A 26331-nucleotide genomic window follows, 5' to 3' on the forward strand; every position below is an offset into this window, starting at 1 on the left:
ACTATGTTGTGATCCACATTCAGTCCCTATAGTCCCCTTTCTCCAAGCAGATGGCTCTGTCCCTTACAAGTCTATTGGAATTGACTTGAAAAACCTCATTGTTGAAAAGAGCCACGTCCATCAGAGTTGATCACCACATACTTTTCTTATTGCTGTGTACAAAGTTCTCTTGGCTCTACTCACTTCAATTAGTGTCAGTTTATGTAAATCTCTCTAGGCCTTTCTGGAATCATCCTGCTGATCGTTTCTTATAGAACCATAATATTCATAACATTCATATGCCATAATTTTTTCAGCTATTCCCGAACTGATGGCCATCTTAGATGTCATATTTCAGTAAATCATTAAAGAAAATTGCCCAGACCAATTAGTATAAGAGAGTCATGAAAATAAGAAGAATCCACCAATCATTTTCTTAAAAAAAATCCCAAAATATAAACTCACAGTAACATCATTGACAAAATACAGATTTGAGAGTAAAGAAAAATAACACTAGCAGCAAATGAGAAGCAAATCAAATGGTGAGGAACAAAAATTAGGATTACACTGTTACAATGGCTTAAAGCAGTGAATGACATGGAATGAGATTCTTTTTAAATAGTATTTTTCCCACTTTCCCACTTTTCCCACTTTCAAAATGAAAATTTTAGCATTCATATTTCCAAATTTTTCTCCCTTCTTACCTCCTCTCCCTTCTTCCAAAGCTGTTAGGCAGTATAATTTATACATATGCTATCATGTAAAACATATTTCCATATTAATCACTATTGTGAAAGGAAAAAATAGATCAAAAGGAAAAAACACAAAGAATAAGTGAAAAAAACATGCTTTGATTTACATTCACAGTCCATCAGTTCTTTATCTGGCTATGTATAGCATTTTCCTTTATAAGTTCTTTGACCATTTCTTAGATCATTGTGCTGCTGAGAAAAACTGAGTTAATCATGGTTTTTCATCACAGTTTTTCTAAGGATTGAGATATTCTAAAAGGCAAAATATAAAGGTTATATTACAATTAAGAATAATTTACCTAGAAAATGTATTATAATCTGAAATAAAAAATGGATAATGACTAAAAATCTAGAGCCAGCCATGAAGTCAAGTGGAGCATTGCTACCAATAAGGCTAGCAAAGGAAATGGAATTGCACTCTCTCTGTGTTTTTCTCTGAGATTTAGAGCTCATTCAATAGTGATTATAAATATATAAAGATATGCAATTTAGTTTAATGAACAAAGAGCTAGCCCAGAACTCCTGGGCTAAAGTTTGGAGCTCAGGCAGTCATTGAAGTTGTATTCTAATGAGATTACCATCTGAACACCTATCTTTCTATGTATAAATAGACTTTTGGTGGGTGATGCTATAACTTTTTCTGTATTGTCTTGATTACATTTTTCTTTGTATCTATCTTCTTTCACGCTTAGCTCCATGCTTTGGAGCTTCTCTTGGAGGTCCAGGAAGAAGAGATTCTTCCACTTAGATATCAGTCAAGCCTGTCACCAAGAAAACTAGAACTGATTCACAGCTAAGAGATAGTCATAGTCAGCAAACCTAGCACACTCTCCCTCTTCCTCATCCCCTGCAGTGGAAAGTTCAGGACATTCAGATCTCCCATTCTGTGGCCTGGCTTTGGCCTTGGCCACTGCTGCTACTGCTGCTGCTAGAAAGGTTGTTTTTCTAATGCTGTAATTCTTGAGTCCTCATCAATGCTCACCTTCCCCCTTTGCCCACCATGATTATCAGTTGATATTTGCTGGACTTCATTAATATTTAGAAAGGGGCTATATGCCAAGATGGCATAGTGAGATAATGTTATAAAACATTCTGCCAGAAGTTTGTGTTGTACTCTCCGGTTACTGTATTCAGATTCCTGGGGACTGTGGCCTCAAACATAGAGAGTATATGTGGTAAAGAGATAACTTATCATCCCTGGAAGTTCTTTTGTTTGCATCCTCAAGGTGCAAAGTTTTTTTTTACATTAAGTATTTTTTAATATTAAGTTTCTGTTTTTATTTTTTAATGTAATTTGATTTTATCTTGGGCTGTTTGTAGAGCTTTAAATCTGTGCCCAGTCTATTCTTGGTTACTAATATAACATTAGTATAAGCTGCTGTGTGGACACTACTAAGATTCTGATGGAAGATAGAATATCATAAATCTTCCTAATACTCCAAAGGTTTCAAATTTCTTTTCCAGCCAAAGGATGAAGTAGATTTATTTAGGAATTCACACTTAGTGGCTCAAGATCTGTTCTTGCCTGATAAATTATCAGTATTAAAGGGATGGAGTAATTTTAGCCTTATACAAGCAATAGATAGAGAAAATAAATGACTTGTTCACACAATCAATTAGTGGCTTATGAATCTTTCTTGCCATCCTATGTATTTCCTTCTTTTTATGGCTAAACTCCTTACGAAATCTTTCAATAATAGGTACCACTGCTCCCTTTCCTCTCACTGTCTTCTTATTTAAACTCTGGCTTTGATCTTATTAGTCAACAGAAACTATTCTTTTTAAATTACTAACAGATTCTTATTGGAAAATATGAAGAATAGTCTTTTGTCACATCTTTCTTAACCCCTTTAACTTTTGAATTCTTTCTATTTTGTGGCTCCTCCTGCCTGCAAACACAACTAGGCCTCCTCATGTTGTTTCTTTGTCTTTGCACACTCATGTCTGTAATGTAGTTTTTCATCATCTGTACTTCAAGGAGTCCCTGATTTCCTTGAAAGCTTTCTTGAGTCACCACCTGTGTAAGGACTCTTCTGATTCCCCAACTTCTAGTGTTTTCACTCCTCCCACATTCCCCGTATTTATTTTGTTTTTAATTACTTATATTGATGTTGTCTCCTCTCATAAATTTAAAACTCATTTAAGTCAGGAACTACATGCTTTATCTTTGTATATCCATCATTTGCTGTAGTGTTTGAATAAATGATGTATTCCTTATTACAATAATAGAGGTTTTGTAATAATAAGAAATATATATTATTAATTGATATTGTAGTATATAGTGATATTTGCTTAGATTTTAGAACATATAGTGTGAATTTTAGTGGAATAGAGCAAAGACTCCAACTTTTTCTATATTACTGATAATAGAGTTGTTGACAAATGTCAATATAGTCAGTATACTTTTTATAGGCATTTCTCCCCATTTAAATGATAAAAGTGACATTTTATTTTCTCCAATTTCACATAAAATCAAATTTCAACATTCTTTTTTTAAAAATTGAATTCTAAATGCTTTCCTTTTCTTTCTACCTCCCTCATTGAGAAGGCAAATAATTTAATATGTTTTATATATATGTATATATAGCTATACAAAACATTTCCTTATTAGTCATGTTGTAAAAGAAAACATGAAACTGAAATTTAAAAATAAACTAAAGAAAAAAATTTAAAGTATGCTTTTGATCTGTATTTAGACTCCATCAATTTTTTCTTTGGACATAGTTAAATAGCATTTTTCATCATAACTCCTTCAGAGTTGTCTTGGCTCATTGTATAGTTCATATTTGTTCATCTTACAGTATTGTTACTGTGTACAATGTCTTCCTGGTTCTACACATTTTTCTTTGAATCAGTCCATGTAAGTCTTTCCAGGTTTTTCTGATAGCATCTTCCTTGTCATTTCTTCAATTTATTTCATCAAAATAATATACTACAACTTGTTGAGCATTACTCAAATGATGGGCATCCCCTCAATTTTCAAGTCTTTTGACACCAGAAGGACTGCTATAAATTTTTTTGTACATATGTCTTTTTTCTTTTCCTTTTTTTTTTTTTTTAATTCTTCTGGGACACAGATCTAGTACTGCTAAACAAAGGGGATGTATAGTTTTATAGCTCTTGAGAAATGGTTCCAGATTGCTCTCAGGAATGGTTCTGATCTTTCAGGGATCACAAGAATCCTTTTCTGTCCTTGAACCATGAAGAGGGTCCTTTGCTTCATTGTGGTCATAAACTCTGCTGTGCCAGAGCTCCTCCTGGCCCTGAAACTTCTAACCAGGACTGTAACCCAGATCCAAATGTGGGGAAAGCAACAAATTCCAGCACCCAGTGCCAGGATCTCCTTCTGACCAGTTGTTTGATCCCTTTACTCTCTGTATCCTGAGAGCTCTGAAAGCATCTTCTGTAGCTACTGATTCAGTCACTTCCTTGTGAATGTTCCCAGTTTGCTGTGGTCTGGTGTGTGTGGGTGTGTGGCCTGAAATGCTGGGAGTAAGAGTGAACTTAGACCATTGACCCTGACTCCAGCTTGATCTGCTACTTGGGTTCCAGGGGAGGAACCTAAGGAAATATGAGGAAATATGAGACTGGTTCTGCACTACTGCTTCCTCAGCCATTGCTTCTAAAGAAAGTTCTAGTCTCCAAAGTCCTCAAAATTAACTTATGTTTTATTATAGGATGAAACCATATATATATGTATAGGTATATGCATATAGACACACTCACATATATACATGTACATATACACACATATATACATATATATATGTATATAGTATATATTTAATTAATTGAAATAGTACTAAAGAAAACATTCATATATTAGTTTTATCTCTTCACTACATTAAGATCAATATGGGTTATTGTTATCCAGAACTATCAGACTTAATCTTATGCTAATCTTTACATCTATCTTAAATTTGTACCCATATTATATATATATATATATATATATATATATATATATATATATACATATATATAAATATATACATATATTTATATATATATATATACGCACATACATATATGTATGTGTGTATGTGTATATACACATATATATATGTGTGTATTTTTGTGTGTTCTTCAATTAAAATATGAGCCCTTTAAAAGTGAGAATTGTCTCATCTTTCTATTTATATTTCCCATACCTAACACAATATTTTCCAGAGCATAGGTGCTTAATACTGGTGGTTCAGTAGTAATAAATAATCTATGCCAATTTTCTGAATTCTTCTTCTTCCTGACCTACTTCAAACATTGACTTCTTGAAATTTTTGTAACTGATTATTATCCAACATACATTTATTTATATGGATTTTTATGAAGTACAATTGATATTCTTACCTTTTTAATTGCTGCTTCCACTTATAATATTTTGGATTTGGGGGCACTGTCCTTAATGATGTTACTAGAGTATAGGATTTAGAAATTAAAAACACATTAGCTATTATCTACTGTGCAGAGAGCTTAAGCACGTTTTAAATTTAAGCCCAAATCACAGATTTTAGCAGCTTTATTTTGTTGTATACTTATGAGTGAACTCACATGAACTTCAAAAAATACTTGTGTAAAGAAACAATATTTAGACTAATCCGGATTTGAAACTTTATTTTATCTATTATTAATGGAACCATATGAAATGAATATTCTTATTGGAAAATATGAAGAATAGTCTTTTGTCACATCTTTCTTAACCCCTTTAACTTTTGAATTCTTTCTGTTTGTGGCTCCTCCTGCCTGCAAACACAACTAGGGCTCCTCATGTTGAAGGAGGATATGAAAAGAATAATGCTAATTCATATTTTCCTTCTCAAATTTGATATTTTTAGAGATGAGAAGTTTAAATAATTATTATTAGTATTTTGATAGATTATATATAGCAAATGAAACAATCATACTTTCAATTATTTTTCTTCATTTTGTAAAGGGCTAAAACTGGGCATAATCATCTCTTTTTTAGTGCTTTCACCTCCCTTCCTTAGAAGTCGGGGAGGGGGGTGTGGGGGAGCATCATCACCTTCTTTTTGAAGTTCTCACCTCCCTGGGAAGTCAGGGATGACTGTGATCACCTGTGTTCTAAAACAAAAGAAAGCAGGAGATGTAAAGGGCTGAAACTTTGAATAGGTGGCTTGAATCAGACAACATAGCACTTAAGGCTAATTACCTATTGGACAAAAACTCTATTAGCATATGTTTGGAATTTCTCTTCTCTCAGTTAATGCTGGCTCAATATTTGGGATTAAGAGAATTGTAGGTAAGGATTAGGGGGTGGAGTGAGAGAGGCAAGAGAACTTCACTTGGCCTCATGAGGAGGAGGAGAGAAGTGTGGAGATTCTGGACTCTAGAATCAAGAAGGGATCCTCAGCAAAACTCCTGGCAGTTTTGTCCATCTCCTTGACTTCTCCCCCTAAAGACCAAGGACTTTTGCTTATCCTGACTCTGGCTGATCCTGAGGCCTCCAGGGAGCTAGCATGGAATTTACACTTTAAAAATTATTTAAGTAATGGTGGAAGATTTTCTGAAGAGATTTCTATTCCTTCTTTACTTTGATTACTTGTTCTAGATCCTGATCACAGAGTATTTTTCCTTTTGATCATGGTATATAGAACTGGAAGAGACCTCATATTATATAAGTCAATGTTTTTATATAACAAATTAAGATATTTAAACTTAAAGATGAAGTGATTTGGACACCTCTGCAAATAACCAGTTGATAGCCAGGGTGGGTGTACAGAATTTGATGTTGTTAATAAAAGGCCGTAGTAAGTTTTTGAGCAAGGAAGTGGCATAGTGAAATGAAGAATGTGTTGAATGTGAATGAAAAGAACAGAATGTGAAGAAAAACACAGAGATGGGAAGGATAGTTTAGAAGCTGTAACAGTAAATGCAGATAAAAATTGATGATGGCTGGGACTCAGATGTGGCAGTGGGAAGTGAGTGACATGATTGAAAATCATTGAAAAGAACTTAAGACAGGTTTGATGGAGAGAGAGAGAGAGAGAGAGAGACAGACAGACAGACAGACACAGACACAAAAAGACATTATAGGGTCCTAAAAGCCAGAAAGACTTATGTTTGAGTACTGCATTGACATAGTGACTCTGATCAAGTCACTTAGCTCTCTCTCGGTGCTCTAGGTCTCTGAAAGACTCAGTTGCAGAGAAGGTACCAGAATTTTACAAGATAATCTGTCCTGTTAAAAAGACAAGAAGGTGAAGCTAGCATAGAATTGATAGGTTAAAGCTGGAAGAGACTTTAGAAATAATGTTTTATAGATAAGTAAACTAAGGCCTGTATTGTGAAAGTATTTATCTAGGATCACACTACTTCTAAGTAGTGTGAATCTATAGCTTATATCTCCTAAATAATCACCCAATACTCTTATCTTATACCATAAGATGACTGTAAACATAAGTGGATTTTGTTTTTATATATAAGTGTACTAACCAAAAAAAATGACTAAAAATCACATTCATAGTGATCTGGAGTAGATCTGACTTAGGCTAGTCCCCTAGCAAAATTGATTTTATAATTGCCAAAAAATGAGATTTTCATAAGTTATTAGTTAGCAAAAGAAGAATCATTTAGTCATAACTAAAGAAGTTTATCTATTAAGGACAGACATTGTGAAAAACCTGGAATTAATTTAATTGTTTAAGCATTTTTGCCTAACTTCCTCATCCTGATTCATTTGCAAGCATCAGATTAGAATCTAGAGCACCTAGTACTTGTATTTTCCTCTGGATCTATGACCCATATTGTAGCAGAAAGCCTTTTCTCTTATTTTATTACTACAAAGTCAAATTACTGTTCTTTCTAAAAGAAAAGGTTGATATAATCTTTAAACATCTGAAAAGGAATGATTGATTTGTTCCCTGTAGAATTATTGGGAAGAGAGAGTTTTATGGTATAATGTTATAAAATAAAAGAAAATAAATTCTACAACTTTCTAATATTTACTTATGCTACCTTTATGATATTTGTTAATTTAACACCTGATATAATTAAAAAAAAATCATACCAATGAATTTTTATGAAAGAGAAGCAATATAAACTGCTAAGAAAACATTAAATTCTTAGTGAATTTAAAGTATTATTACATTTTTGTATATATATATATATATATATAAATATGCATGTGAATATGTGACAAAAAAAAATTTGTGTGGGCATGTGTTTTATTCCATGGGGGATAAAGGGAGAAAAAAAGCAGTATTTTATGGGAATTCATTTGCTTACTTTTATGTCATTGTAATCTTATGTCAAAAACTTTACCATTGTCACTATATTCTGAGTTTCTCATATTTTCCAATAATCTAAAACAGAAATTGAGATGTTTAAATTTGTAGCCAACTTGTTGAAACCATAACATATTTTAAGAGATACTTCGGAAATTAGATACATTTTGTGAACAAAATGATCAAGATCAGTGCTGGACAGGAGTGGAAAAATTGCATCTCTTTTCTTTATGCAAGAGACTGTAGTATAAAATATTGTATATGATGTCATGCATGGTTACTACATTACTTAATTTGTTGGACTGTCCCTTTTCTCTTTCTAAAATTTTGGTTACAAGTGATGATTGATTCACTGAGTATAAGGAGGGTAAGATGCATTCAGAAATGAATGTGATGTAAAAACTCATTATAAATAAATATGAGATACAATTTATGTTAAACACAGTAAATTTTAGCCATTTAAGAGGTTCATTTGGTGGTAGTCATGGAAGAATGAGAGCAACAAAATTTAAATGTTTCTGCTGAATACTTATCCAAGTTAGTTTAAATTGTTCACTGATAAAATCCCTGCAAGATTATTTTCTGAAATTGCTATAGCTTGAGCTATTTGCCTTTTTTTAGTCTGAAGAATATTCTCATTTCAAAAACTAACAACCCTTAGATTCAAAGTATGTCTCTTATTTTTCTTAACAGAACAGTTCATTATGAAGGTGGTGCTGTATCCATTCATGCTCGTTCCCTTTGGAGACTTGAAACGCTAAGAGTTGCGTAAGTTAAAAAAAACAAAAAACAAAACAAAAAACCAAAAACAACAACAAAAAAATTCAAAGCTTTTAACATCCCTAACAATTCAATAAATTCCTACATAAGCTCCCAAATTCTTAATTTGTACCTCCAGACCAGTAGTAAAGTTGCTGTTTCTGAGAAATGTCTGAAGATTCCCTTATATTGAAGGATTTTGTGTCCCTTTTTTGGAAAAAAAAGAAAAAGAAAAATAATTCTCCAAAGTGAGAATTCAGTTTTATTACGAAAGATCCTTTCTTCCTTCCAATTTCAATGAGAAAGATCTGGGGACTCTGGTATCATTTTATATATACATACTATTTAACAGGTCAATATATATCTTATATATTTACACACAAATACATAACTAAATAAATTATTAATAACGAAGTGGAAATTATATTAATTTTCTACTCTTAGTTGTCTTTGTTTTAAGGTTGGCGTTGTAAGAGTGCTAAGATTTCAACTAAAAAATAGAGAAAAAAATCAGTGACTTTGTTTACATTCTGTCCTGAGCCTAATCTCATCTGTCTTCCTCTAGTATCACAGGTAGTATACATCAGGCTTAGACTGTTACTGGACCAATAAGTGATTTTAGGATTTGAAAAACGTCAAATTTCTTGATTCTATCATGCATTCTTTTTTTTTAATAGTTTTTTTTTATTTACAAGTTATATGTTTGGGTAATTTTACAGCATTGACAATTGCTAAACCTTTTGTTCCAATTTTTCTCCTCCTTCCCCTCACCCCCTCCCCTAGATGGCAGGATGACCAGTAGATGTTAAATATATTAAAGTATAAATTAGATACACAATAAGTATACAGCTATCATGCATTCTTTGCTTGATAGGAATAGGTCCTGGATTTAATCTTCTATATACATAGACCAGAAAAATTGCCTTCAGAGGAAACTTGAATAAAAGACAACAGTACTAATTGTAATTTGTATTACAATTAATACTAATACTAATATTATTTTGACAACTGTTTAATAGAGAAAGCAAGAGATTAAAGAAGTATGGAGTAGGAAATGAGAAACAGAAACAGAGTGACCAGAAAGAGACAGAAATAACCAAAGATAAACACAGACTCAGTATGAGGAGAGTTAATTGTTTCAAGTGATCAAATTAATTTGAAATTTATTATGTGTTATTTATTTGTTGTTTCTAGTGGGTAGCATCCTTAATTTCCAAAAAGCTATTGGAAAGAGAAAGATAAAGGCTAGAGCAGGAATAGTAGTGATGGGATAAAATTTAAAAAAAAACAAAAACACCCTTATTTTTTATTATGTACCAAGCCCTAGGCTAAATGCTAAAAATGTAAATATAAGCTTAAAAAATAAAAATACAGTCCCTGCCTTTAAGGAGTTTACAACCTAAAGAGGTAAAGGCAACACATAAAAAAGGAATTTAAAAGAGGGGGAAGGTAAGGACTCATATGAGGTCATGGTGGCAAAGTTGAGAGAATGAAAGATTACTGGCCCTGGGGCCTTCCTCAGAAGGAGAGTTCTAGGAATAAATGAATCAACATTGGGAGAAAAGATCAGCAGGGACACATGGAGAAGGCAGGCTGAAGCACGGGAGCAAAATCTGTAGAGTAAAGCACAGACATAGATACCAGTAAAGCACAGACATAGATACCAGCATAGATTCTGAAAAATAAGGGAAGGTCTATAAAAGAATGGAACAAGAAAAGATTATAATTTGGCAATCATAGGGCTCAGCTCACCCAACCTACTTCCTCTACAACCCACAAAAAATGCTGGGCTAAGTTATTTTTTTTTTTTCATCCAGAGTAGTTTATGAAGATAGAGAGGTCTAACGAGAAGTGGGTGAGTTCTGGCTAGGAGTTCAGTGGTGTGGAATAGAAGTAATGCTGCAGTGGAGAGCATGATAGTTCAATCATTCTGGAAAGCCATTTGGAATTATGCTCAAGAGCTATTAAATTGTGTAAACTCTCTGATCCAGCAATATCACTTCTAGAACTATGCCTCAGGATATCAAAAAAAGATGAAAAGGACCCATATGTGCAAAACCATTTTTAGCAGTCCCTTTTGTGGTGGCAAAAAATTGGAAATGGAAGGAATGCTTACCAATGGGCAAATGATTCAACAAGTATTAGTATTTTATCATTACTGTATAGGAATGCAATTGAATACTACTGGATTGTAAGAAACGATGGAGTAAATGGTTTCAGAAAAAACTTGGAAAGACTTATTTGAACTTATGCAAAGTGGTTCCAACAGCACTGGGAGAACAATCTACACAAAAATAACAATATTATAAAGATAAAAAGAACAGCAGACTAGCCTGTGATTAGCAAAACCAAGGAAAAAATCAGTAAATCATTTTTCCACCCTAGATATTCAGAGAAAGGTAGACACAGATTGTGGACATTGGAGACAGAGTTTAGCTGGGAGAATGACATGTAGAACTTTCTGCCTTGGAGATTCTTCTATAATGTACTGAGGTAATAACAAAATTCCAGATATAACAAGGTAGAGCTTGATGTTATGTTAAGAGCAGAATCTGAAGTCATATGGAATGTCTGCTTATTTCATTGCAGACATGGGTCTCAGATCCTTTGAGGATTGAGCAAGGAACCTCTGCCTAGAACTGGTGGACCAGGGATAAGGAGTTATTGCAGATTTGAGGTTGCACCCTGAGTAAGGATTAGGAACAAAAGTTATCAACAGTTCTGTGGTTCTGAACAGAGAGCTAGGTCTAACACTCAACCTTCAACACAGTCTGAAGCCTTCATTTGAGGAACATTCAACGAAGATTGTAGTTCTTCATTTAACTTGCATAACCTGCCAACTAGCTGACAGAAGCTGGATGGAAGCAGCAGCAACCATGTAATTGTTGAGATTTGGGAAGTAGGACTTAAAAAAGTAATAAAAATAAGAGTCTTTTCATAAAAATATCTTATGGGAACAGGTAAATTAAGGACACAACCCATAAGTAGAGAATAGTATAAAAATGTCTGTAAGGAAAGCCTGCAAGAAAAACAAAGTTTTGTATAAGTTCAACTAGAATTCCTTGAGGGAATGGAATGAGATTTAAAATGATTTCATAAAGTAAGGGTGCTAAATGAAAGGTTTAGAATAGAGTAGCTGATATTGAGGAATAATTTGCAAGAAATTTAACATTTTAGAACAAGAATTACAAAATCTTATTGACAAAGCAGACTCCTTGAAAATTAGAAATATAAATACACACATATGTATGTATATATAAACATATGTATGTACATATAGATATAACTAAATCTATATCTATCTATATTTCTACATTTAATTATAACTTTCTTGGAGAGGGAAGAAGGGAAAAAATAAAGTAAAAAGTACACAGCAGAGCACAAAAGAAAACCAAGAAGAAGCAAGGAAAAGATGGACATTTCTAGACATTATATGTAGTATTTATTTTTTATTATATAGGCTTTCTTGAAATCGAAATTTATTGCTTTATATTTTTAATCCTCTCATGTTCTGCTGTTCATATGACAATATTTCTTGTTTCAGTTATCTAGAAGGCAGGACTATACAAAAGAGTTTATAGCTGCCTTTCAATGAAATTAGATTAGAATAAAAACCTCAGGAAAAATAAAGGATAATTAAATATGTTACTATAAAAAGGCAAAAAGCATAGCCTCTTAAGAATAACCCATTAAAACTGGGAGAAAAAATAAACTTTTGCAAAATGGAGAACTTTATTGATAAAAAAGAATGAAGTTAATTAGGAAATTTAAAATGCACATTTGGAAATTAAGAGAAACATAAAAAAGTATGAACAAGCAATTATAAGAGACTAAGCATGCATGAACATTTCAAAGAGGCAAGAAAATGATAGTTATGTGTTCAGAACCCTAATGTTTTCAGGAATCATAAAGAGACTAAATATCTCAAAGTCGGGAAATATTTAGGTATGTTTTGATGATCTTAAAAGAAGAAAGAAAAAAAGAAGGGAAAAGAAATATACCAAGAGAAAAAGGACAGTGAGGGTAGGGGCAATTTTCTTACATAATCATTGAGTTAAAATAGGTTATATAAACAAAGAAGAAAATGTGAGAGGTTATGAGCAGTAATTGAAAATGAACTGATTAAAGGAGGATAGAATATATATACAATCAGGTGCAGAAATACATCTTCCTAAATCACAAGACAGAAAAGAATAAGACAGAGTAGATTCATAGAAGTAGTCATAAAACAAATTTAACATTGATCAATAACAAAAAGGGGTATAAAAAGAAAGAAAGCTAGGGTAAGAATGAATCTCTGTTTGAGCTCAGTGCAAGCTGAATGAAACAGTAGCAGTTGCATCAAGTAGCAAGCAATGGTACATGTTCTTCACTGTTTCTTTGTAAAGAAAGAATATGAAAAAAAAGAGAGAAAGCATAAGAGAATCAGAGGGGAATATATAATTATTATGAGTGAATGTGAATATGAATGGAATAAACTCATCTATAAAAAAGAGTAGTAGAAAGAATTGGAAAGCACATTCCAGCAATATATTATTTATAAATAATAGACTTGCAATATAAACATTCTCATTGGGACTGGAGCAATATTTAGTAAGCTTCAGCTGAAGTAAAAAAAGATGGAGAAAGGAAATCATAATCTCAGACAAGGCAAAAGAAAAATAGATTTGCTTTAAAAATGGTGAATAATACAATAAAAGTGATGAGTAATTCAGAAAGATTTCATTGACCATGAGTTCATAATATTAATATTGAAATATATCTATATAAATCTATATATCTATATCTATCTATATATGTATATATACACACCAAATGACATTGCATTTAAATAATTGAAGGAAAAATTAAATGAGTAGTAGGGAAAATGGGCAGTAAAGTGATCATGGGGAATCTTCTTTCAGACCTACACAAATCTAACAAAAATATAGAAGACAGAAATTAAGGACCTGAATAGAATTTTAGAAATTTAGATATGATGGAGCTCTGAAGATTACTGAATATGAATAGAAAGGAGTATACAGTCATACCTCGAAATTTTCAAAGTCAGGGGCACAAGACTAACTACTTCAAATGTGAAAAATAGGAATAACTCTAGGCTCCACTGCAAACTTTTATTTTTAATAAATCTGATCATATTATTTGACACATAAAATAATAAAATAATAAATGCTACTCATAAAAATTTGCAACTTCTCTGCAAGATAGAGTAATATCTTGGACACTGCAAAATTTGCAATTTCTGGTACAGCTGCAGCAACTATTTCATAAATTTCTGTAAAAAGCACGAGATACTAAGGTCACTATCAAAGAATATCAGGTCACTGAACCTACATGGTAGAGACTGAAAGAAGAGATTACATAGCTGATAGTTCTTCAGCATCCTGAAAGTTTTAAGAAAATTTAACTGTTTATAATATATGTATGACAGTACTTTTGATAGTAAATGATAAAATGGCTTACAATGAATATGTATTTATATCACTAATTTTTTGGTCATATATATGCATATAGTATATATATACATATATATATGTGTATGTATGTGTGTCACCTGCAATTTCCTTAAATGCCGCAAATCTCCAAAACTTCCTATTAAATTATTGATGGCCAGCCGTAAATAGCTATAACGATGATGTGAAATTTGGGAATGAAAATAACATTTTTATGAACCTCAATGAAATATATTTAATAAAAGAAAACTAAAGAAATTATTCAAAATAATTGGAGCCTAGATAAAATAATCACAAAAATTGTTGGTTTAGAGAAAAATCATATAAAATATAATATGGTATTAAAAATAATGACAGCAATGATAATGGCATCCAAAATTTGGGGGACGTAACTGTGGGAAAAATTTCATGTCACCAAAAGCTCTAACCCATAAAAGAGAGAAAAAAGTAATAGGCCATTGATTTGGTTATGCAGTTAAAAACCTAGAAAACAAATAAATCAAAAAAACCCAACCAAGTACAAAAAATCAATAAATAAACAAAATTAAAAACAAATTAAAGATTAGTATAAATAGAGATTGTATTTTTAAAACAATAAAGTAGCTAAATCAGTAGCTAATTTGATCTGAAAAAAGAGAAAAAATAAAAACAAATTACCAGTTTCATAAATGAAGAAGGAAATTTTACATCACAATAAAGGAGATTTCTAGAAACTACTTTGCCTAATTATTTGCATATTAAACTAGTTAGTTAAAGGAAACTGATATTTATAAAAAGTATAAAGTATGCAGGTTAATAGAACCAAAAATAGTTAATCTAAAAAAATATCAAAAAATCAAATTTGGTAAGTCATAAATTAGCCCTCAAATTAAAATCCCTGGGACCAAATGAATATGCAAGCAATTATATGAAATAGTCAGGAAACAATTATTCTTAGTGTTAAACAAGATTTTGGGGAAAAATAGCAAAACAGAGAAGCTTACCAAATTTTTCCTATCATAGATCTTGTCTTTATACTTAAAAGGATAGTCAAAACAAAGAGAAAATTGCAGATTAGCATCTTGAGTGAAAACTGAATAAATATTTCAAATAAAATATTAGCAAGGAGAGTACAGCAACAAATCATAAATATTATACACTATAGCCATGTATGATTTTGTAAAAAGAATGTAGTTGGTTTAAAATTAGGAGAATTATCAAAATAATAGAACATACTGCTAACAACCCAAAATCATATAACTGTATCAGTAGATACAGACAAAGCTTTTAACAAGATAAAAACACAAACAAAAGGAACAAACTGATTATTTTTTGTATGACAAGTAATGTCTGTCTAAAATCGAATCAACATTATACAGTGAAGAAAACTAGAGGCCTTTGCATAAAATGAAGGATAAAGCAAAGTTCTTATTGTCACCATTCCTATTTGACATAACATTTAAAATGTAGCATTAAGATAATAAAAATTTGAGGGAGTAAGCATAGGCAAAGGAGGAACAAAATTATCTGTTATTATATATGATGATTTACTTAGAGAAGCACAGAGTAAACCAAAAATTAATTGAAACAACTAATAAGCCCACATAAATTATTAGCATTTCTAAGTATTCTAATACAGTAATTGTGAATTGGTCCTGGCATTCTGCTAATCATTTTGGAAACCTTTTGATCCCAACATTCTACTATAGGCTCATATTTCAAAGAGTTTAATGAAAAAAAAGATAACAACCCATATTTACAAAAATATTTCTAAGAGGTGTTTTTGGTAGCAAATAGCTGGAAAGCAATGAAGTTTCGCTCCACTGGACAATAGGTGAACGCATTATGATATATTGATTAGTGGAATATTATTGACTTGTTATAAATGATTAAAGGGATTTTTTTTGCAGAAGAACATGGGGAAGACTTAGATGTACTAATAGAGTTTCATATGAAGGGAATACAGTAGCAGCAACTGTACAAAAGTAAACATTAAAGTTGTTGACCTTAAAGTTCTTGACAAGTGCGAAGATCAACCATGTTTCCAGAGGACCCATGGTGAATCATACTACCCACCTTCTGACAGAAATGATGGAGTCAGCAGGCAGATTGAGAATGTATTTTTTGATTTGTCCAGTTTAGGAATTTGTTTTACTTTGTAATGAATATCAGTTTCAAACGTTTTCATTATCTTGTTAGGGAAAAATTGAAAGTTGAGAAAATAGATTTTTGTTAATTAAAAATAGAAATTATTGAGATTACATATATGCCCTGGATTCAGTGTCCCCAAACAGTGCTTCTTTATTATTGTAGAGATACTTGTCATTGTTTCAGGCCATATTAATAGCCACCAATGACTAGCACTGCAGTTTAATTTAACTATTTAATATCAATTAGCTTCAAAATATAGCACTTCAAACATATAGCAAGAACAGAAATACTAACATTTTCCTCCAATACTCTGAGAGCATATTCTCCCATTAAAGCACCTTTGTCTCTGAGGAGAGTTGGCTTAGCACAGTTTCTACATGGCATTTGTCCCACATTCAAATGTGACATCATTCTTGGATGAGTATAAGTCTCAGCTATTGCTGGTTGGGTTTGAAGGTCATACCTTGGCATATTAATGTTAGGTGACTATGAAAGTCTTCATAGACTCAATTTCTGGACTTTGAAGTATTCACCTAAAACAAAAGTGCAAACACTGACAAAGAAAGGAGTCCATATTAATGGAATGACATATTAATCTCAGATGGAGAGATGGTTGAAGATTTTTCCCCTTAAACCATTGTCTCTTACTGCATACTGTCTATCAAGAAGTCCTTTGAAGAGATTTTCAAACCAAGAGAAAGAGACTAGACCAAATAAAGACTTTTTGGTTCCAAAGTATGCCAAAATAATTTTGCACAAATTACCCAAGCCTAAAGTTTGGTTTCTTAATTGTTGCCTATTGATGAAACTAGTATCCACAAAAATGATTAGCACACTCAAGTCAATTCAGAATCTATATCCATATTCTCTAAGGCACTTCCATAATACATCATCTTGATCATTCAGAAGTAGGCTTCATAGCTTCTTCTACATTCAGAATTATGTTTTCAGGGTTTTATGGCCCTACTTCCTATCATACTGATAACTTTGGAGAAAAAAATTTCAGTTAAGACATTGTCATAATTCACTTTGTAGCTAGTTGTGAAGTTAGAAATCAAAAAGAAAGTGGAGGCATCACATATAGTCAATTTTTAAAGTTTCTTTGTTGAAATGAAGGAAAATGTTATATAAAATAAATAGAATCAAATAAAAAAATATAAAAAATCAAATAAAAGTATTATATAAAATATATTAAAAAAAGATTTGATACGGTCTGATAAAGGGAATTTTTAGGGATTTTAGTTGCCTTGATTTGGTGGGTGAAAAAACTCCTTTTATGTAATCAGAAATCTTCTGTAATTCTCTGTATCTTGTTTGGTCATAAACTCTTCCATCATCCATAAGTCTAAAAGTTAAGTTTTTCCTTGTTCCTTTGATATGTTTATTATGTAATAGTTTTTGTCCAATTCATACATCCATTTGGAAATTATTTAGATATCTAATGTATGAAATTAATGTATACCTAGTTTTTAGTAGACTGTTTTCCCAGCAGTTTTTGTGAAATAATGAATTCTTATTTCAGGTAGTTAAGGCCTTTGAGTTTACTTCTTTATATTTAAACTTAGTATGTTCTCTTGCCTCCTTCATTTAAAAAAAATATTATCATTACAAATTCCCTCCCTCCCTCACCCTCCTTTCCCACCCATTAAGAAGACAAGAAATATGATTCCCAATATAGATATGAAGGCTTTTCTATATATAAAAGTTTGAAATGTAGTATTATTAGGGCCCTTTTTTACTTTTCATCATTAATTCTCTTGAAACTTTTGATCTTTTGTTTCTCCAAATGAACATTCTTTTAAAGCTCAACATTTTAATCTTTTGATAATTTTATTAGTATGACAATTAATAGGTAAATTGATTTGGGTAGTTTTGCTATTTTTTTATTATGTTGACTGTTATGAGCCAGGACTTGAAACAAGTTAATAACTCAAGGGAGATGTTTGAATACTAGTGTTAACTCAATGGAATAGATACAATGCTTATTGGTTCATACCTTAGAGCGAATTTTTACAAAGTGATGTCAGTTGTCTAATTTAGCAATTTAGCAAATTCTCTAACTCACTAATGTATTTAAGTACTCATTGGACTTCACAAGTATGGGAAATTCACAAAGTTAACTTTGTAACTTTGTGAATTCATACCTCCCTTAATCCCTCCTCCTCAGAGGAGGAGTCAACCTTTAAGAGATTATATATAAGAAGCTGACAGAAGCTTCAGTCAGTTAGTTAGTTCAGAAGATTGACAGAGAGGAGAGCACTCTGTGAGATACAAAAGCCCACAAGCCCTCTCTCAGAGACAAGACAGATTCATTCTAACTTTCACCTTGGTACTGGCTGGAGATATTTAGAAGAAGAGAAGCTGAAGCTGACAGAGCCCTCTGGCTGCCATCTTACCCCACTAGGGCAATTGACATCACTTTGTAAGGATTCGCTCTAAGGTGTGAACCAATAAGCATTGTATCAATTAATTCCATTGAGTTAACACTAGGATTCTAATATCTCCCTTGAGTTATCACTTTGTTTCAAGTTCTGGCTCATAACAGTTGACACAGCCTACTCATGCAATTAAAATTTCTACAATTTTTTTTGGATGTGTTTGTGTCCATGAAGAGGGCTTTTTTGTATTTGTATTCATGTATTTTTCTGTGTATAGGTATTGGTAAGCAAACTCCCAAGTTGTTAGGATGATAATAATAATGATAACAATGATTATTATTATATTTAACATTTGTAATATACATATCATGTATCAGACACTCTCCTGAGCACTTTACACTTATTTCCATTGGTCCTCACAACAATCCTGGGAGATAGATGCTATTATTATCCCTATTTTACATAGGAGAAAACTGAAGCAAACAAAGGCAAAATGACTTGTCCAGGGTAACACAGCTGGTAGGTATGTGTGTGACAGTATTAGAACTTAGGTCTTCTTATCTTTAGGCCCAGTACATTATCCATTGCACCACATAGCAACAATCTGTAGTCATTTTATATAGCATATATCTTTATTTATTTTTGCTGAGGCAGTTGGGGTTAAGTAACTTGCTCAGGGTCACACAGCTAAGAAGTGTTAAATGTCTGAGGTCAGATTTGTACTCAGGTCCTCCTGACTCCAGGGTTAGTGCTCTATTCACTATGCCACCTAGCTGTCCCTATGGAATATATCTTTGCTGCATTTTTCTGCTGTGTTTTGTTAGTAATATGTAGAAATATTAATATCTAAAACACTTATGGACAAAGCCCCAAAGGAAAAAAAAATGAGAATTAGATTCAAGCCCATAAAGAATTCATAGAAGAGCTCAAAGGGGGAGTTTAAAATCAAATAAGAGAGGCAAAAGAAAAATTAGGAAAATAAATTACAATATTAGCAAGAGAATGATGAAAAAATGGTCGACAGTTTAGAAAAAGAAAACAGCTCCTTAAAAAAACAGAATTGGCCAAATTGAAAAGGAGGTGCAAAAGTTAATTTTAAAAAACAATTCCTTAAAAGTGAATAATCTAAATAAAAATAATAAATAAACAATAAAGTCAAATAAAAGCAAAAGAATGAAAAAAAGAAGAAAACATAAAATATCTTATTGGAAAAATAATTAATCTAGACAATAGATCTAGGAGAGATAATTTAAGAATCACTGGACTACCTGAAAGCCATAATCAAAGGTGTATCTGGAGACATATTTCAAGAAATTATTAAAGAAAACTGGCCTAGAACCAGAGGGTAAGCTAGACATACATCAAAAGAATCCATCAAACATTTCTGGGGAGATATCACAAAATGAACATCATAGCCAAATTTCAGAATTCTTAGGCTAAGGAAAAAATATTACAGATAGCTACAAAGAGACAAATATTAGGGAGTCACAATCAGGATACACAGGACTTAGCAACTACAATTTTAAAGCATCAGATGGCATGGAACATGTGTCCATAAAAATAGAGTTAATATAAAAAAATCCATCTCAAAAGATACCTGGCTATTTAAAAAAATATTTCACAGTTCAGTTTATATTTTTGTACGCTTGACTATTAGAGATTAAAGTAATACATAATTATTTACTCTTTTAGAAATTAATTTCTGTTCACATCACTCAACATCAGGTTCATATATATCTTTCCAGACTTTTCTAAAATTATTCTGATCATCATATCTTATAGAATAAAATTACATTATATTTATATAACATAACTAATTTAGCCAATTCCTGGTTGATGGGCATCTACTAAATTTCCAGCTCCTTGCCACCAGAAAAAGAATTGCTACAAACATTTTTGCACATGTGTGTCCTTTTCTCTCTTATGATCTCTTTGGGATATAGATCTAGTAATGATACTACTGGATCATAGAGTATACACAGTTTTATAGATAGCCCTTCGGGTATAGTTTCAAATTAGCACCCAAATTCTTAAAGAAGTTAAGTGAGTTACAGAAAGAAATAGACAACAAAACTATATTAGTGAGGAATCTTAACTGTCTCTTCTCATAACTTGATGGGTCCAACCAAAATATTAACAAGAAAAAAACTGAGGTGAATAGATTCTTGGACAACTTAGTTTTGTTAGAGCTTTGGAGAAAATATGAATGAGGATAAAAAAAAAATACACTTTTTCCAGCCGTAACAAAAATTACCTGGACAAAAACTGACCATGTATTAGGCCACTGAAAACTTCAAAATCAAATATAGAAAGGCCAAAATATTGAATTCTTCCTTTTCATATCATAATGTAATAAAAATTGCATTCAATAACGGACAGTAGAAAATAGAGTAAATTAATCAGAAATTGAATGGTCTAATCATATAGAATTAAATTTACAATAGTAAATGACTATAAACTTAAGATTTGATGAACCCAAAGACTCCAGTCTTCAGCATAAGAACTCACTCTTTTAGAAAAACTTCTGGGAAAAATGAAGTATAATCCAACATCATATACATATTCTCAGTGTATATGATTCAATTAATGATCAAGTATTGATTGTAGTATTTTTTTTGTATTGACTTGTGTATGTATGAAAATGCAGTTAATAAAAAGAAGCTATCTCAAAAATCTCAAAAAAATTTCACTATAAAAATTCATATTTTTTTTTTATGTTTGACTGTTAGAGGTTAAAGTAATGCACAATAACTTACTCAGTTTTAGAAATTGATCTTAACTTTTCTAATTAGATGGAGTGGGAGCCACATCAGATGGGGTCAGCCCTTCAGATTACGGCATGTAACAACTGGCAAATATTTAAGCCTTATGGATGACAAAAGCCTTCTACTGATGGATAAAGAGAAAGCTGATGTCAAATCAACAGCATTTAGTTTCCGGTCTTCTAAGGTGGGGAAATTTTTTTTTTACTGTACTAATCATTCTGTTTCTCTTAACTCCTTTAGTTTTTTCACATTTTTTGAATTCTTGGGAGTCAGGGAATGTGTGTTAAAGCTAAATAGGCATCTTGTTGTTAGCTATTTAGTGAGGTCTCACTCTTTGTGAATCCATTATGGGGTTTTCTTGGCCAAGATACTAGAGTGGTTTACCATTTCCTTCTTCAGGGAATTAAGACAAAAAGAGGCCTTGTTCAGAGTCACACAGCTAGTAAGTGTCAGGACAGATTTGAACTCTTTCTTTCTGACTTCAGGCCCAGCATTCTTATCTATTGAGCTACATAGTTGCCTCAAACATTAGGCTACTGTGCTTGTTTGTTTTTATATTTTTTGTAGCTAGTCTGTTCTGTTGGTTGACTTTTCTGTTTCTTAATATCAAATCATTTTGATGATTAAAGCTTTATAGTATAGTGTTAAATGTATTACAATTAAGTCTTATTAATTCTCACTATAAAAATAATTTTTCTTGAGATTTTTGGCCTTTTGTTCCTCCAGAAAAACTTTATTATTATTTTTTTCTGGCTTGATAAAGTTATCCTTTGATTGTTTATTTAATGTGATATTGAACAAGCAAATTATTTAGGTAGTTTTTTTTTGTAATTTTTTTATGCTTTGCCTATGAGCAGTTAATATTTCTTCAATAATTTTTATCTCTATTTGAGTAAAGGGTATTTTGTAGTTATATTTATATAGCTGTTCTGGCAGGTAAATTCCCTACTGTTTCATACATTCTATAGTTATTTTTTTCCATATATTTCTCACAGATTTTATTTGTTAAATACAGAAAGGCTAATTATTTATGCTAAATAGAGTCAATAAATATTTATTAAATGCCTACTTTGTGCTAGCCACTGTACTGAACTTTAGGGATTAAAAGAAAGTGCTGAATGTGATAATCCCTACCCCAAGGAATTCACCATCTAATGAGGAAAGCCCTCATATAAAAAGAAGCAGAAAAGCAAATGGTGATGGTTGGCTCAGGTGCATGGTGAAGTCCTGAAACCAGGATGGGAAATGAGATGAGGAAGTATGATTTACAGAGTTGAACTCATTTCAGAATTACGAGTTTCTAAATTTCATGAAATCTAGATCATCTGGGTGAGTAATACTGAAGTTAAATTCCCTTTAAGAGTAAAAGGGTAACCTCTTCAAACAGAGAATCAAGGAGGAGCTTCTAGATGTCCACTTCTACCTGCCTCCTAAATCCCTTCTTTATCTTTCCAACCAGAGGGAGAGTGGGAATCTTGGGGTAGGATGTTTTTAAGGAGAAGTGAGTTTCAGAGATGATTTCATCTTATAGAATGATGAGTTTGTGGAATAAGAAATCCAGGAAATAAACCAAGTAGTAGATGTGGGTTTACTTTTTATTGATTTTTTTTTATCATGTAGGCATACTAAGTTATTTTTTCAGTTAATTTTAGTTAAAACTCTGATGTTCTCTAAGTAAATTTAATTATGATATGCATAAATTGGATAATTTTGGTTATTTTCCTGTGCTTATTTTCCCTTAGTTTCTTTGTCTTATTGTTATAGCTAGTATTTTGAGCTTAAAATTATTGATTTCAAATCAAATATCAAGTAATAATGATGATGAGGGACATATTTATCTTCCTTGCCCCAGATCTTATTGGAGAGGTCTTTAATTTATCCATACTATGCATAATGCTGCCTCTTGGTTTTGATGGATAATACTAAATATTAAGGAAAGATCTGTTTTATACCTTTGCTTTATAATGTTGATTTTTATATAGTAGTGGTTGTTATAACTACTCAAAAACTTATTCTGCATCTATTAATACAATTATAAGATATTTGTTATGATCTACCGGTTATGTTTATAGTTTCCTTAAATTTGAACTATCCCTATATTCTTGGTAATACCAACATGGTCATGCAGTATAATCTTTGTGATATGTTGCTAGCTAATACTTTATTTTAAAATTTTACATCAGTTCTTTTAGTTTAGTTAGTATTTATATTGCATTTTTAAAAATTTGTTTTTTTCTAGGGTTCATTTTTATTTGCATGCCCAATTTAGATATTGATGAAAGTAAATAATGAAATAAATTTTGTTCTTTAGGCTTCTTTGCATCCCAAAATTATCCTTTGACCCGTTGTTTAGTATTAATTTATTTACACTTCAATTAATCTTTGATCATTTATTTAGTTTCCATTTATTAATTATATATTTTTTGCAATAGTTCATAAAAGATGTGGTTAATATTTCTTCTTATGGAATCTCTATTTGGGCCCTTTTTCTTGCCAGGAGCAACCCCATACCTTATCTTGTCCGTTCCTGTATTCTTCAGAAACTTCATCAGCAATTTCCTTTCTTTCAAATCTTCAGCCTTTCCATATCAAATGGTTCTTTCTATACTGACTTCAAACATGCCCATATTTCCTCCATTTAACAAAAACTTCACTATTCCCTCAAATTATAGTCCTATTATTCTCACCTTTCCTTCCTTCAGCTCTTTCTTGGTCACAAAAGTCACCATATCCCCAGTTTCTTCAATTCCTCTCCTGTTGTTACGGTCTCATTCTTTTACAGTATTGCTTGTCATTTTCTAACTTTACTGAGACACACACTCTCCAAGGTTGTTAGTGATTTCTTCATTGCCAAATCTGATGATTTTTGCTCAGTCCTTAGCCTTCATGACCTTTCTAATTTTCGACCCTGTTGATGACACTTTCCTCCTAGATCCTTTCTCTAGTATTTTTTTTAAATTCTACTCTATCCTGTTTCTTTTCCTGCTTGACTAGCTGCTTCTTCATGGTCTCTTTTGCTGATTTGTTAGTCATAATTCATTGTGGGTGACTCCCATATTTCCGTTTCAGGCCTTTTTATCTTGTAGCTTTATAGTCCCTCTTGATTACCTCATTAGATTCCATGCATTTATTATCCTCTTTCTGCAGAGGCCTCCCAGATCTCATTATACAATACCATTTCCCTGAAATTCATACCTCAATCACTAGTTGCCCATTGGACATTTTAGTTTTCTGTTCTGGAACATCTCACACTCAGTATTCAAAAAACGAACTTCACTTTAGCCTTGGAACTTTCCCATTATCTCTGCTTTTCTGTGAAAGCATCACCATTTCCCAGGTTCATAATCCCTGTACTGTGGTGAGGGAAAATGAGGAGGGACAGAATACTCCCTATCAAAATAAAAGACATCTTTTGTAACAAATAATTATAATCAAATAAAACAAATATATATAGTACATATCTAAAAATGTATATCTTACTAAAAAAGAAGAAAATAGAGAGGATCCATGAATCAGGTTTAAAAAAATGAAAGTTTAGAAGGGGACATAGATAATTAGGACAGAATTTGAATTACAATGTAAAATTCAAAATATAACTTAAGAAAACAACTTTGTTTTTCATAATGTATACTTATTATCTCATTATCTTTTTCTTTTTTTCCTTTTTTTAATAATATCTTTTTATTTTTCAAAACACATGCAAAGATAGTCTTCAACATTTACCTTTGCATAACTTTGTATTCTATATTTTTCTTCCTCTTTCCTTACCTCCCCCTTCTCTTAGATAGCAAGTAATCTAATGTAGGTTAAACATGTGTAATTCTTCTAAACATATTTCCACTTTTATCATGCTGCACAAGAAAAATCAGATAAAAAAAGAAAAAAAATTAGAGAAAAAACAAGATAGGAAACAATAAATATCCTTTTTAAAAACAAAGTTTTGAGGATTTTAGTCCTAACATTAATCTTAGCATGGAACCTTGCTTTTTTTTCTTTATCCATTGTTCTCATTCTATTTTGAGATCTTTATCTGATTAAGAATCTTAGCTCATGTGTCAGCTTGGCATTTTTTTTTTTAAATTTAGTAACTCTAATCATCTTTTCTTAAGAGGAATGCATCTTATATAATTTATCTCAAAAGTTCTTCCTAGTTGATAGATATGCTTTCTCAGATTCTCTCAGGAGAAATCAGCCCTTGACTTAATAAAGACTGTCAGAAAATCATATCACCCTAACCTCAACATGCATGCACACCTATGTACACATACAATGTATATGCATACAGCACTAGCAAATAATATAAATTCAAAATCAGTAAAAATTACCTAAAAAATTCAGTTCATATTTTGTTTTTATAAGCTACTCAATACTCAAAAGACAAATAAATAAGAAACTAGATTACCACAGAGATCTCAAATGGGAATTTCCTGAGATTAGTTGACAATAATAATAATAAATGCAGATATGGGATGTTATTGTCCAAAGAATGGTATCTATGAGGAAAATTTTATAAGTATCTCAGTCTACTGATGACCAAGTTTAAAAAAAAACAAAAACAACTCAATACAATAGTACTATTATAGTCCCTCTATCATAGTTAATGTTCTAGGGATCTATTAGGATCCATTAATTCCTTTTATTCTAAGATAGCTTGCTTACTAGAATTTTATATTGTCCTTTGGAAAAGATTTAATGTTTAAGGTGCTATTTGCTAGATTGTATGACTTTGGTTTTACAAATAGAGAAGCTCCATATTTAGATAATAATTAAGACTTACTAAGAAAGAATATCTTTGACAGAAATAAGTTGGAAGAGATGTAGATTTGGAGGGCAAAGTGAGATAATGAGTTTAGCTTTTGATTATTTGATTTTTG

General features: G+C 31.7%; 1 protein-coding gene across 17 annotated transcripts in view; it reads left to right on the plus strand.

Moving 5' to 3' along the window:
- The window catches only part of RYR2 (ryanodine receptor 2), a 712857-nt gene that overhangs the window by 280587 nt on the left and 405939 nt on the right, over positions 1 to 26331 (plus strand). For all 17 annotated transcript variants that reach the window (XM_031968518.1, XM_031968517.1, XM_031968521.1 and 14 more), the window contains 2 exons: positions 8666 to 8740; positions 21485 to 21641. In XM_031968518.1, the coding sequence (XP_031824378.1) occupies positions 8666 to 8740; positions 21485 to 21641 (232 nt within the window). The remainder of the gene's footprint in view (positions 1 to 8665; positions 8741 to 21484; positions 21642 to 26331) is intronic.

This window comes from Sarcophilus harrisii, chromosome 4 (genome assembly GCF_902635505.1).
Source record: "Sarcophilus harrisii chromosome 4, mSarHar1.11, whole genome shotgun sequence".
Classification (NCBI taxonomy): Eukaryota; Metazoa; Chordata; class Mammalia; order Dasyuromorphia; family Dasyuridae; genus Sarcophilus; species Sarcophilus harrisii.